We start from the raw sequence: 12,416 nt of genomic DNA on the forward strand, positions 1-12,416 counted from the left end.
GAAATGCACGATTTGCACTGACTGTTTTTTTTTTTAAAAAACCGCCAGCGAAAAGTTGTTTCTACTAGGCGGTTCTTGAGACCGTCACTTTAATATCACTGGCGCTTGATAACCGCTTGTAAAAATTAGACTTTACCGCATGTATAGAGAGCTATTTCCTATAAGTGATACTTGGTAGCAAGAAGAGCGTTAGATCTAGAATGGATACATATGGTTTAATACGTGTACCATGTATATCGAAATGTCATATGCACCATCTATTATTTTTTCAGTTAGATCTTCAAATTAAACATTTAAATCCTATATTATATTTAAGATATTTCTCCCTAGCCAAAGGTATTGGAGAGCGGAAATGACGACCCTTCCGTAGCGCGCACAAAGTATAGAGAAACTGTCAATTTTCTTTGCCACCACAGTCTCATCCGGCCCTAACATTATTTGATTATTACTATAGTCGTATAGATAGATAGAGTGATTGATATGCATGGCGAGGTCCTCAACGACGCAGGATGCCGGGGCTGCAGTAGGTCCCCTTGAGCCACCCATCCGCGATGGAACGGTAGGCGGCTTCCGTGAGATGGATGCCGTCCCACACCAGGTACTTCTCCGGGTCGCCGCACGCGCTCGACCCGGCCATCCCGCACCGCGCCTTGTTGTAGTAGTTGTAGGAGCCCTGCCCGCCGGCGCCGCAGCACACTCTCAGCCCGTATTGCAGCCCTGCATGCTCCATCACAGACGACACACAAGCCCAATCAATGGATCCATCATCGATCAGCTTGCTGTCACCGACCTCCACCCGTGTCCGTGCGTGCGTGCGTACGTACCGTAGCTCTCCGGCGACCGGACCATGTCCGCGACCTGCGCGTAGAAGTCGGCGTACATGAGCCGGACGCCGCCGCCGTGCTTGCTCTGCAGCCCGGACACCGCCTGCCTCAGCAGCTCGTTGTGGTAGCTGGAGAGGTTGTTGTAGCTCCTGAGGCAGCCGGCCTCGTCGTAGTCGCCGTCCTTGCTCGAGCCCGGGTACAGCGTCAGGTACAGCGGGAAGCACCCGATCGGCAGCACCCCGGGCACCACCACGTCCACCGCGCCCAGCCCGATCAGCGTCTGCAAAGCGTGCGTGCGTGCGTGCGCGTTCAGGTTGCGGCCGGCCGGCGGCGGCGGCAACGATGACGAGTCACGACGACATGTTGTGTACTTGTGTGTTACGTTTGCAGGCGATAACGTTAAGTACCTACCTCCACGCCGCTTGCGATCCGGTCCACGATCTCGGGCACGTAGCTCCTGACCTCGGCCATGGCCTTGCCGCCGAAGAGCGGCGCGTTGTAGTCGTTGCCCCCGAACTCGCCCACGACGAACAGGGAGCTGTTGAAGTAGCTCTGGCAATCTGCACGCAAGTACATACGGCACGGCACATTATTAATTCACTACGATTAATTCATCGTATCCACTGATAATCGCGCGCCTGATGATCTTGGTTAGCGATGGCACACGACGAGAGTGAAACGGTCGTCACCGGCGCCGCAGATGGAGGGCATGAGCTGCTGGAACCACTGGATCTGGGTGCCCAGGGGCCCATTGTTCCAGATGCTGCTGCCGAGGCCGTGCTTATTGAAGAACTCCAGGTCCATGGTGGTGGCGCCAATGATGGCCATGTTCGCGCCCTTCCTGACGTCCCCGGCGCCGATCGCCTTAGACGGCGGGAGAAGCGGCAGGCCAAAGTGATCAGCTGCGCGCGCACGGCATGTCAGTAACTACCAACCATGCATATCGGTGCATGACATGCATGCATGTATAGCTGTGGATAAAGCACACTGCACAGTGCTGCATATATATATACCTAGAAAGTCGAGGATGACCCGGCCGTCGGTGCACCGGCCGGTGGGGTGGCCGAAGTGGGTGTTGCCGTAGGGTGGCTGCCCGGTGGTGAGCCACGACGGGCAGCCGCCGGAGCCCGTGCAGAGGTTGCCGGTGTCGGCGATGGAGTCGCCGAAGCTGTAGATCGCGTTGTAGCTCTGCGAACAGCCGTGGTGCCGAGTGGCGGAGAGAGGAGGAAGACGGCGAACGCCACCGCCCTTAGCATTTCTGATCAGATGCGTGACGCCCGGAATGCCTGAAACTCCTATCCGTGCTTGGTTGCAGCGTTCAGCGAAGAGACGCTGCCATTTATAAGCGTACGTGGGTGGACTAGAAGCCGTCGTCACTGTGGACATCGCCTGAGGTGTCGTTTTTGGATGGCTGCTCTGGCCTTCAGAATCAGCACTGGAGGAGTCAACTCTCATGTATGAGCTGATGAGCAGAGCAGATCTTTAATCTAGTGATTGGAATTCTGTGTACAGTGGCAATACAGTGTGAGGACCTGAAAAAAGAACAGAAATGGTGTACTCAAAACTAATACCACTCCAGTTTCACTTTTCAAAACAGAGGATTTAAACTTTTCTGTGTGCGCGCTGGAAATTTGTCCTCTCTTTGTGCATGTATCAGTCGGTTTCTTTCCTATGATAATTAGATGCATAGATCATACACGACACAAACTGAAAATTTGAAGAAGCTGATTGGAAAACCAGATGGCAGAGAAGAATGCATGTACGTTGGATATTGAGCAGAAATACATACAGTTACTAAAATGTGTTTGATCATACGGCCTGCTCTTAGAGATGAGCAGATAACAGCATAGTTCCTAGAATGACAAGGACGGCCATTACCGCTGAAAGATGGGAGATAATAAACACATAATTAGCACAGAAAGACTATCTCCCTGGTCGATCATGTTTTCTTTGCATTGGTCCCTGGACACCCAAAGCATGGTAAAGGCATAGTGCTTCTAGAAAAAGGTCTCAGCTGCAGTTCAGTGAACCTACAATGTGCAGTCCTGATTACTCGCACAGTGAATTATTTAGCATATATATCCACAAGTGCACCAGATAGGATATTGTGGTCTGAAACAGAGTAAACCATGCACATTATATGGATAGGAGAGCAAGCAAGTTAGTGTTTTAAGCATTAAGGGTCCATCAACACATTATAAAAAGCATTAGTGGCCAGAGGTGAAGAGCACATAGCAATCGGAATGACACGCAGCATAAGACTAGCGCATGCTTTGATGGATGGAGGGAATGTTAGTAGGAATGGTGGCACTTCTGAATTTGATAATGGAAACACAGCATCTTGTTTGGTAAAGACTTTGAGTAAAAACAAGACATTGAGTTCTTGATCTTTTTTTATAGCATAGTATGACTACTTTTCCTAATACAATCACACACTATCGCATCTTGTTTTTGTTAAAAACAAAATGTCCTAGCAATACCTTTTTCTTGAGTCTTTGCATTTTGCTTTCCTTCTACCTCTTTTTCATGTTGAACACTTAATCGTCATTTGTTGTCAATCTTGATCAACCTTGGATGTGAACCGTAACATATCTCATTCAGAATACTTATATAGTAAAGATTAGTCTACTAGTTGTCTCAAATACCAAAACTATACATAGAGCTTTCATCCGAAAGCCAAACTGTATAGGAGCTATTCACAGAGAGAGTCCGGTATGTGGTTGGCTCTCAACTCAGCTGACGTGACGTGCCCTATGAGCATCGGACCTCAACCATATAGATGTCCAAACGGTACGGACCGCCCGTTTGGCCCAAAACCCGACACGATTTTGACCCGGTACCAACCCGACCCGACCCGATCTCCACCGTGCCCGGGCCGGGCCGGCCCGACGGCCGGGCCGTGTATGGGCCGCTCCCTCGGCACGATGTACTTGGCACGGCCCGGCCCGTTGAAACAGGCGGCACGACACTGGCCCGTTAAAAAAAATGCCGCGGCCCCAATCCCATACGGCCATACCTATCCGCTCGATCGCTCGTTCGCTCCCCACTCCCCAGTCCCCAGGCACCCACCGCAGTCACTCCTTCCTCCCCACGCGGCGCCGTTCCCCTAACCCTAATCCCCTTCGCTTTCGCTTCGCACGACGGCGGTGGACCTCAGCGGTGGCGGTGCTCCACTCCTCCCCAGTCCCCACTCGGCCACCGCCCTGCTCACCGGTGGTAAGTCGTCGACGTGGGCCACCACCTCACCGAGTCACCGCCTCACCGGTAAGTCACCGGCTCACCCGTCTTCTTCCCCTTCTGGCCTTCTACGGTGCTTCCCAGAACTGCTCTGTGTTGGATCCTTGGCTTCTCGTGCTCGATCCACTCCCCAGATCCGCTCCCCAGATCCGCTCCCCAGAACTGTTCTTCGGTAAGGCGCCGGTAAGTCCCCACTCCCCAGATCCGCTCTGTGTTGGATCCTTGGCTTCCCGTGCTCGATCCACTCCTCGGTTGCGCGACTACGGTGCTCCCTGCTCTGGTTTTCCTAATCCTACATTCCTACCTAACCCTAAATCCTTAATACTCCCTGCTCTGGTGCTCCACTGCTCCTCAATCCTCATCCTCTGGTGTTCCTCATCCTCATCCTCGGCTGGCGACCAGTAGCCAGAAGGTGACTCGGTGCTCCGATTGCGTTAGGTATGCTGTTGATTGCTCCTTAATAAATCTGTTGATTGATGTTAGTATGTTGAGGTCATTCTCATTGTGTATGAACTTTGAATGGAGGTATCGGTCTTGTTCCGGTGCCGCGCAGTTGTTGAGGAGCCGTGGTCGCCATGGAACTGGATCCGGCCGCTGAGGATGATGCGGAGGAATACCGACTTGAGGCACATAACGAGGAGCAGGATGCAAGGGCCTTTCTCGGCATCGGCAACGATGATGCTCCTGTTGCTGGTACTGGTGAAAGTCGCCTAGAGGGGGGTGAATAGGGCGAAACTGAAATTTACAAATATAAACACAACTACAAGCCGGGTTAGCGTTAGTAATAAAGAAATGAGTCCGCGAGAGAGGGCGCAAAACAAATCCCAAGCGAATAAGAAAGTGAGACACGGAGATTTGTTTTACCGAGGTTCGGTTCTTGCAAACCTACTCCCCGTTGAGGAGGCCACAAAGGCCGGGTCTCTTTCAACCCTTCCCTCTTTCAAACGATCCACGGATCGAGTGAGCTTTCTCTTCTCAATCACTTGGAACACAAAGTTCCCACAAGGACCACCACAAGATTGGTGTCTCTTGCCTCAATTTACAAGTGAGTTTGATTGCAAAGAATGGATCAAGAAAGAAGAAAGCAATCCAAGCGCAAGAGCTCGAAAGAACACAAGCAAATCACTCTCTCTAATCACTATAGCGTTGTGTGGAGTTTGGAGAGGATTTGATCTCTTTGGTGTGTCTAGAATTGAATGCTAGAGCTCTTGTAGTAGTTGGGAAGTGGAAAACTTGGATGCAATGAATGGTGGGGTGGTTGGGGTATTTATAGCTCCAACCACCAAACTTGACCGTTGGCTGGGTCCTCTGTTCGATGGCGCACCGGACAGTCCGGTGCACACCGGACAGTCCGGTGCCCCTGCCACGTCATCACTGCCGTTGGATTCTAGCCGTTGAAGCTTCTGACTTGTGGGCCCGCCTGGGTGTCCGGTGCACACCGGACATGCACTGTTCCTTGTCCGGTGTGCCGGAGTGGGCGCGCCTGCCATCTGCGCGCGCAGAGCGCGCATTAAATGCGCGGCAGAGAGCCGTTGGCGCGGAGATGACCGTTGCTCCGGAGTCGCACCGGACAGTCCGGTGCACACCGGACAGTCCGGTGAATTATAGCGGACGAGCCGTTGGCTTTTCCCGAAGCTGGCGAGTTCCTGAGGCCGACCCCCTTTGGCGCACCGGACACTGTCCGGTGTACACCGGACAGTCCGGTGAATTATAGCCGAGTCGCCTCCGGAAATTCCCGAAAGTGGCGAGTTCGAGTTGGAGTCCTCTGGTGCACCGGACACTGTCCGGTGGTGCACCGGACACTGTTCGGTGTACACCGGACAGTCCGGTGCTCCCAGACCAGAGGGCCTTCGGTTACCACATAGCTCCTTAGTTGAATCCAAAACTTGGTCTTTTTATTGGCTGAGTGTGAACCTTTTACACCTGTATAATCTATACACTTGGGCAAACTAGTTAGTCCAATTGTTTGTGTTGGACAATTCAACCACCAAAATTAATTAGGGACTAGGTGTAAGCCTAATTCCCTTTCAATCTCCCCCTTTTTGGTGATTGATGCCAACACAAACCAAAGCAAATATAGAGGTCCATAATTGAACTAGTTTGCATAATGTAAGTGCAAAGGTTGCTTAGAATTTGAGCCAATATAAATACTTATGAGATATGCATGGATTGTTTCTTTCTTATATAACATTTTGGACCACGTTTGCACCACATGTTTTGTTTTTACAAAATCTTTTGTAAATCTTTTTCAAAGTTCTTTTGCAAATAGTCAAAGGTAAATAAATAAGATTTTGTAAAGCATCTTCAAGATTTGAAATTTTCTCCCCCTATTTCACATGCTTTTCCTTTGACAAAACTCCCCCTAGAAGAGATTCTCCTCTTAGTGTTCAAGAGGGTTTTGATATATTATTTTGAAAAACTACTTTCCTCCCCCTTTTGAACACAATAGGACACCAATTGAAAATATTCAACACTTAAGTTTTTGAAATTGGTGGTGGTGCGGTCCTTTTGCTTTGGGCTCACTTCTCCCCCTTTTTGGCATGAATCGCCAAAAACGGAATCATTAGAGCCTTTGTGCTATCTTCCCCTTTGGTCATAAATAAATGAGTTAAGATTATACCAAAGACGAAGTCCGGTCTTGTTGCTTTGAGCTCATTTCTCCCAAAGACAAGGTCCTTTTGCTTTGAATTCTCCCCCAAATGATGGAGAGAAGCGTGGAGTAACGGCGAAGGATGATTTACGGAGTGGAAGCCTTTGTCTTCGCCGAAGACTCCAATTCCCTTTCAATATACCTATGACTTGGTTTGAAATAGACTTGAAAACACATTAGTCATAGCATATAAAAGAGACATGATCAAAGGTATACAAATGAGCAATGTGTGCAATTTTAACAAAAGAAGTTCCTAGAATCAAGAATATTGAGCTCATGCCTAAGTTTGTTAAAAGATTGTTCATCAAGAGGCTTGGTAAAGATATCGGCTAATTGATCTTTAGTGTTAATGTAAGAAATCTCGATATCTCCCTTTTGTTGGTGATCCCTAAGAAAATGATACCGAATGGCTATGTGTTTAGTGCGGCTATGCTCGACGGGATTGTCGGCCATTTTGATTGCACTCTCATTATCACATAGCAAAGGGACTTTGGTTAATTTGTAACCGTAGTCCCGCAGGGTTTGCCTCATCCAAAGCAATTGCGCGCAACAATGGCCTGCGGCAATATACTCGGCTTCGGCGGTGGAAAGAGCGACCGAATTTTGCTTCTTTGAAGCCCAAGACACCAAGGATCTTCCCAAGAACTGGCAAGTCCCTGATGTGCTCTTTCTATTGATTTTACACCCCGCCCAATCGGCATCCGAATATCCAATCAAATCAAATGTGGATCCCCTAGGATACCAAAGCCCAAACTTAGGAGTATAAGCCAAATATCTCAAGATTCGTTTTACGGCCGTAAGGTGAGCTTCCTTAGGGTCGGCTTGGAATCTTGCACACATGCATACGGAAAGCATAATATCCGGTCGAGATGCACATAAATAGAGTAAAGAACCTATCATCGACCGGTATACCTTTTGATCCACGGACTTACCTCCCGTGTCGAGGTCGAGATGCCCATTGGTTCCCATGGGTGTCTTGATGGGCTTGGCATCCTTCATCCCAAACTTTGTTAGGATGTCTTGGGTGTACTTCGTTTGGCTGATGAAGGTGCCCTCTTGAAGTTGTTTGACTTGGAATCCTAGAAAATACTTCAACTCCCCCATCATCGACATCTCGAATTTCTGTGTCATGATCCTACTAAACTCTTCACATGTAGACTCGTTAGTAGACCCAAATATAATATCATCAACATAAATTTGGCATACAAACAAGTCATTCCCAAGTGTTTTAGTAAAGAGTGTAGGATCGGCCTTTCCGACTTTGAAGCCATTAGCAATAAGGAAATCTCTAAGGCATTCATACCATGCTCTTGGGGCTTGCTTGAGCCCATAAAGCGCCTTAGAGAGCTTATAGACATGGTTAGGATACTCACTGTCTTCAAAGCCGAGAGGTTGCTCAACATAGACCTCTTCCTTGATTGGTCCATTGAGGAAGGCACTTTTCACGTCCATTTGATAAAGCTTAAAGCCATGGTAAGTAGCATAGGCTAATAATATGCGAATTGACTCAAGCCTAGCTACGGGTGCATAGGTTTCACCGAAATCCAAACCTTCGACTTGGGAGTATCCCTTGGCCACAAGTCGAGCTTTGTTCCTTGTCACCATACCATGCTCATCTTGCTTGTTGCGGAAGACCCATTTGGTTCCTACAACATTTTGATTAGGACGTGGAACTAAATGCCATACCTCATTCCTCGTGAAGTTGTTGAGCTCCTCTTGCATCGCCACCACCCAATCCGAATCTAGGAGTGCTTCCTCTACCCTGTGTGGCTCAATAGAGGAAACAAACGAGTAATGTTCACAAAAATGGGCAACACGAGATCGAGTAGTTACCCCCTTATGAATGTCGCCGAGGATGGTGTCGACGGGGTGATCTCGTTGGATTGCTTGGTGGACTCTTGGGTGTGGCGGTCGTTGTTCCTCATCCTCCTTGTCTTTATCATTTGCATCTCCCCCTTGATCAATGCCATCATTTTGAGGTGGCTCATTTGCTTGATCTTCTTTTTCATCAACTTGAGCCTCTTCCTCAATTTGGGTTGGTGGAGATGCTTGCATGGAGGAGGATGGTTGATCTTGTGTACTTGGAGGCTCTTCGGATTCCTTAGGACACACATCCCCAATGGACATGTTCCTTAGCGCTATGCACGGAGCCTCTTCATCACCTATCTCACCAAGATCAACTTGCTCTACTTGAGAGCCGTTAGTCTCATCAAACACAACGTCACATGAGACTTCAACTAGTCCAGTGGACTTGTTAAAGACCCTATATGCCCTTGTGTTTGAGTCATAACCAAGTAAAAAGCCTTCTACAGTCTTAGGAGCAAATTTAGATTTTCTACCTCTCTTAACAAGAATAAAGCATTTGCTACCAAAGACTCTAAAATATGAAATGTTGGGCTTTTTACCGGTTAGGAGTTCATATGATGTCTTCTTGAGGATTCGGTGTAGATATAACCGGTTGATGGCGTAGCAAGCGGTGTTAACCGCCTCGGCCCAAAACCGATCCGAAGTTTTGTACTCATCAAGCATGGTCCTTGCCATATCCAATAGAGTTCTATTCTTCCTCTCCACTACACCATTTTGTTGTGGAGTGTAGGGAGAAGAGAACTCATGCTTGATGCCTTCCTCCTCAAGGAAGCCTTCGATTTGAGAGTTCTTGAACTCCGTTCCGTTGTCGCTTCTAATTTTCTTGATCCTTAAGCCGAACTCATTTTGAGCCCGTCTCAAGAATCCCTTTAAGGTTTCTTGGGTTTGAGATTTTTCCTGTAAAAAGAATACCCAAGTGAAGCGAGAATAATCATCCACAATAACTAGACAGTACTTACTCCCGCCGATGCTTATGTAAGCGATCGGGCCGAATAGATCCATGTGTAGGAGCTCCAGTGGCCTGTCGGTCGTCATTATGTTCTTATGTGGATGATGAGTGCCAACTTGCTTTCCTGCTTGGCATGCGCTACAAATCCTGTCTTTCTCAAAATGAACATTTGTTAATCCTAAAATGTGTTCTCCCTTTAGAAGTTTGTGAAGATTCTTCATCCCAACATGGGCTAGTCGGCGGTGCCAGAGCCAACCCATGTTAGTCTTAGCAATTAAGCAAGTGTCGAGTTCAGCTCTATCAAAATCTACCAAGTATAGCTGACCCTCTAACACTCCCTTAAATGCTATTGAATCATCACTTCTTCTAAAGACAGTAACACCAACATCAGTAAAAAGACAGTTGTAGCCCATTTGACATAATTGAGATACAGAAAGCAAATTGTAATCTAAAGAATCTACAAGAAAAACATTGGAAATAAAATGGTCAGGAGATATAGCAATTTTACCCAATCCTTTGACCAAACCTTGATTTCCATCCCCGAATGTGATCGCTCTTTGGGGATCTTGGTTTTTCTCATATGAGGAGAACATCTTTTTCTCTCCTGTCATGTGGTTTGTGCACCCGCTGTCGAGTATCCAACTTGAGCCCCCGGATGCATAAACCTACAAAACAAGTTTAGTTCTTGACTTTAGGTACCCAAATGGTTTTGGGTCCTTTGGCATTAGACACAAGAACTTTGGGTACCCAAACACAAGTCTTGGAGCCCTTGTGCTTGCCCCCGACATATTTGGCAACTACCTTGCCGGATTTGTTAGTTAAAACATAAGATGCATCAAAAGTTTTAAATGAAAGACTATGTTCATTTGATGCACTAGAAGTTTTCTTAGGCAACTTAGCATGGGTTGGTTGCCTAGAACTAGATGTCTCACCCTTATACATAAAAGCATGATTTGGGCCAGAGTGAGACTTCCTAGAATGAATTCTCCTAATTTTGCTCTCGGGATAACCGGCAGGGTATAAAATGTAACCCTCGTTATCCTGAGGCATGGGAGCCTTGCCCTTAACAAAGTTGGACAATCTCTTAGGAGGGGCACTAATTTTGACATTGTCTCCCCTTTGGAAGCCAATGCCATCCTTAATGCCCGGGCGTCTCCCATTATAAAGCATGCTACGAGCAAATTTAAATTTCTCATTTTCTAAGTTGTGCTCGGCAATTTTTGCATCTAGTTTTGCTATATGATCATTTTGTTGTTTAATTAAAGCCATATGATCATGAATAGCATTAACATCAACATCTTTACATCTAGTACAAATAGATACATGCTCAACAATAGATGTAGAGGGTTTGCAAGATTTTAATTCTACAACCTTAGCATGTAACATGTCATTCTTAGTTCTAAGGTCAGAGATAGTAGCATTGCAAACATCAAAATCTTTAGCCTTAGCAAGCAATTTTTCATTTTCAATTCTAAGGCTAGCAATGGAAGTATTCAACTCATCAATCCTAGCAAGTAAATCAACATTATCATCTCTAGGATTTGAAGTTGAAATATTGCAAACATGTGAATCAACCTTAGCATTTAAACTAGCATTTTCATTCCTAAGGTTGTCAATCATCTCACGACAAGTGCTTAGCTCACTAGATAGCTTTTCACATTTTTCAATTTCAAGAGCATAAGCCTTTTTAACCTTAACATGTTTCTTGTTTTCTTTAATTAGACAATCCTCTTGGGAATCCAAAAGGTCATCCTTTTCATGAATAGCACTAACTAATTCATTTAATTTTTCCTTTTGAGCTATGTTAAGGTTGGCAAAAAGGGAACGCAAATTATCCTCCTCATCACTAGCATTATCATCACTAGAAGATTCATATTTAGTGGAGGAGTTAGATTTAACCTTCTTCCTTTTGTCGTCCTTTGCCATGAGGCACTTGTGGCCGACGTTGGGGAAGAGGAGTCCCTTGGTGACGGCGATGTTGGCGGCGTCCTCGTCGTCGGAGGAGTTGCTTGAGCTCTCGTCGGAATCCCATTCCCGACAAACATGGGCATCGCCACCCTTCTTCTTGTAGTATCTCTTCTTCTCCTTTCTTCTCCCCTTCTTGTCGTCGCCCCTGTCACTATCACTTGATAATGGACATTTAGCAATAAAGTGACCGGGCTTACCACACTTGTAGCAAACCTTCTTGGAGTGGGACTTGTAATCTTTCCCTCTCCTTTGCTTGAGGATTTGGCGGAAGCTCTTGATGACGAGTGCCATTTCCTCATTGTCGAGCTTGGAGGCGTCTATTGGTTGTCGAGTTGGTGTAGCCTCCTCCTTCTTGTCTTCCGTCGCCTTGAATGCGACGGGTTGAGCTCCGGATGTGGTGGGTTCATCAAGCTCGTTGATCTTCCTTGAGCCTTCAATCATGCACTCAAAACTAACAAAATGCCCGATAACTTCCTCGGGGGTCATTTTTGTATATCGACGATTACCACGAATTAATTGAACTTGAGTTGGGTTAAGAAAAATGAGAGATCTTAGAATAACCTTAACCATTTCGTGGTCGTCCCATTTTATGCTCCCGAGGTTGCGCACTTGGTTCACCAAGGTCTTGAGCCGGTTGTACATGTGTTGTGGCTCTTCCCCTTTGAGAAGCCGGAACCGACCGAGCTCCCCCTCGATCGTTTCCCGCTTGGTGATCTTGGTGAGCTCATCTCCCTCGTGGGCGGTCTTGAGTACATCCCAAACCTCTTTGGCGCTCTTCAACCCTTGTACCTTGTTATACTCCTCTCTACTTAGAGAGGCGAGGAGTATCGTTGTTGCTTGAGAGTTGAAGTGCTCGATTTGGGCCACCTCATCCTCATCATAATCTTTGTCCCCTATAGATGGTACCTGTGCACCAAACTCA

The 12,416-nt window shown here is 47.2% G+C and overlaps 1 protein-coding gene across 4 annotated transcripts; it reads right to left on the reverse strand.

The window, feature by feature from the left end:
* Window positions 1-244: 244 nt before the first annotated feature.
* On the reverse strand, window positions 245-4,832 carry LOC109939250 (GDSL esterase/lipase At5g45910). Of its 4 annotated transcripts, none has more exons than XM_020551235.2 (6): window positions 3,305-4,832; window positions 1,838-2,356; window positions 1,514-1,726; window positions 1,236-1,384; window positions 825-1,104; window positions 245-724 (listed from the first exon to the last, which is right to left on the reverse strand). In XM_020551235.2, the coding sequence occupies exons 2-6, from the start codon at window positions 2,277-2,279 to the stop codon at window positions 435-437; spliced, it is 1,374 nt and encodes a 457-aa protein (XP_020406824.1). In that variant the 5' UTR covers window positions 2,280-2,356; window positions 3,305-4,832; the 3' UTR covers window positions 245-434. The 4 variants fall into 4 exon arrangements, with proteins under 4 accessions (XP_020406824.1, XP_020406822.1, XP_020406825.1 ...); XM_020551233.2 differs by having other exon boundaries at window positions 2,614-4,832; XM_020551236.2 differs by having other exon boundaries at window positions 245-717; window positions 1,838-4,832.
* Window positions 4,833-12,416: the final 7,584 nt, after the last annotated feature.

This window comes from Zea mays, chromosome 3 (genome assembly GCF_902167145.1).
Source record: "Zea mays cultivar B73 chromosome 3, Zm-B73-REFERENCE-NAM-5.0, whole genome shotgun sequence".
NCBI lineage: Eukaryota > Viridiplantae > Streptophyta > Magnoliopsida > Poales > Poaceae > Zea > Zea mays.

What these genes read in the sequence shown, in the direction of transcription:
- LOC109939250 (XM_020551235.2), bottom strand. Translation starts at nt 2,279, where the DNA reads ATGAGAGTTGACTCCTCCAGTGCTGATTCTGAAGGCCAGAGCAGCCAT. An exon ending in GGTCATCCTCGACTTTCTAG is followed by an intron (nt 1,727 to 1,837) that starts GTATATATATAT and finishes GTGCGCGCGCAG; the next exon opens with CTGATCACTTTGGCCTGCCG. An exon ending in GCCCTCCATCTGCGGCGCCG is followed by an intron (nt 1,385 to 1,513) that starts GTGACGACCGTT and finishes ACTTGCGTGCAG; the next exon opens with ATTGCCAGAGCTACTTCAAC.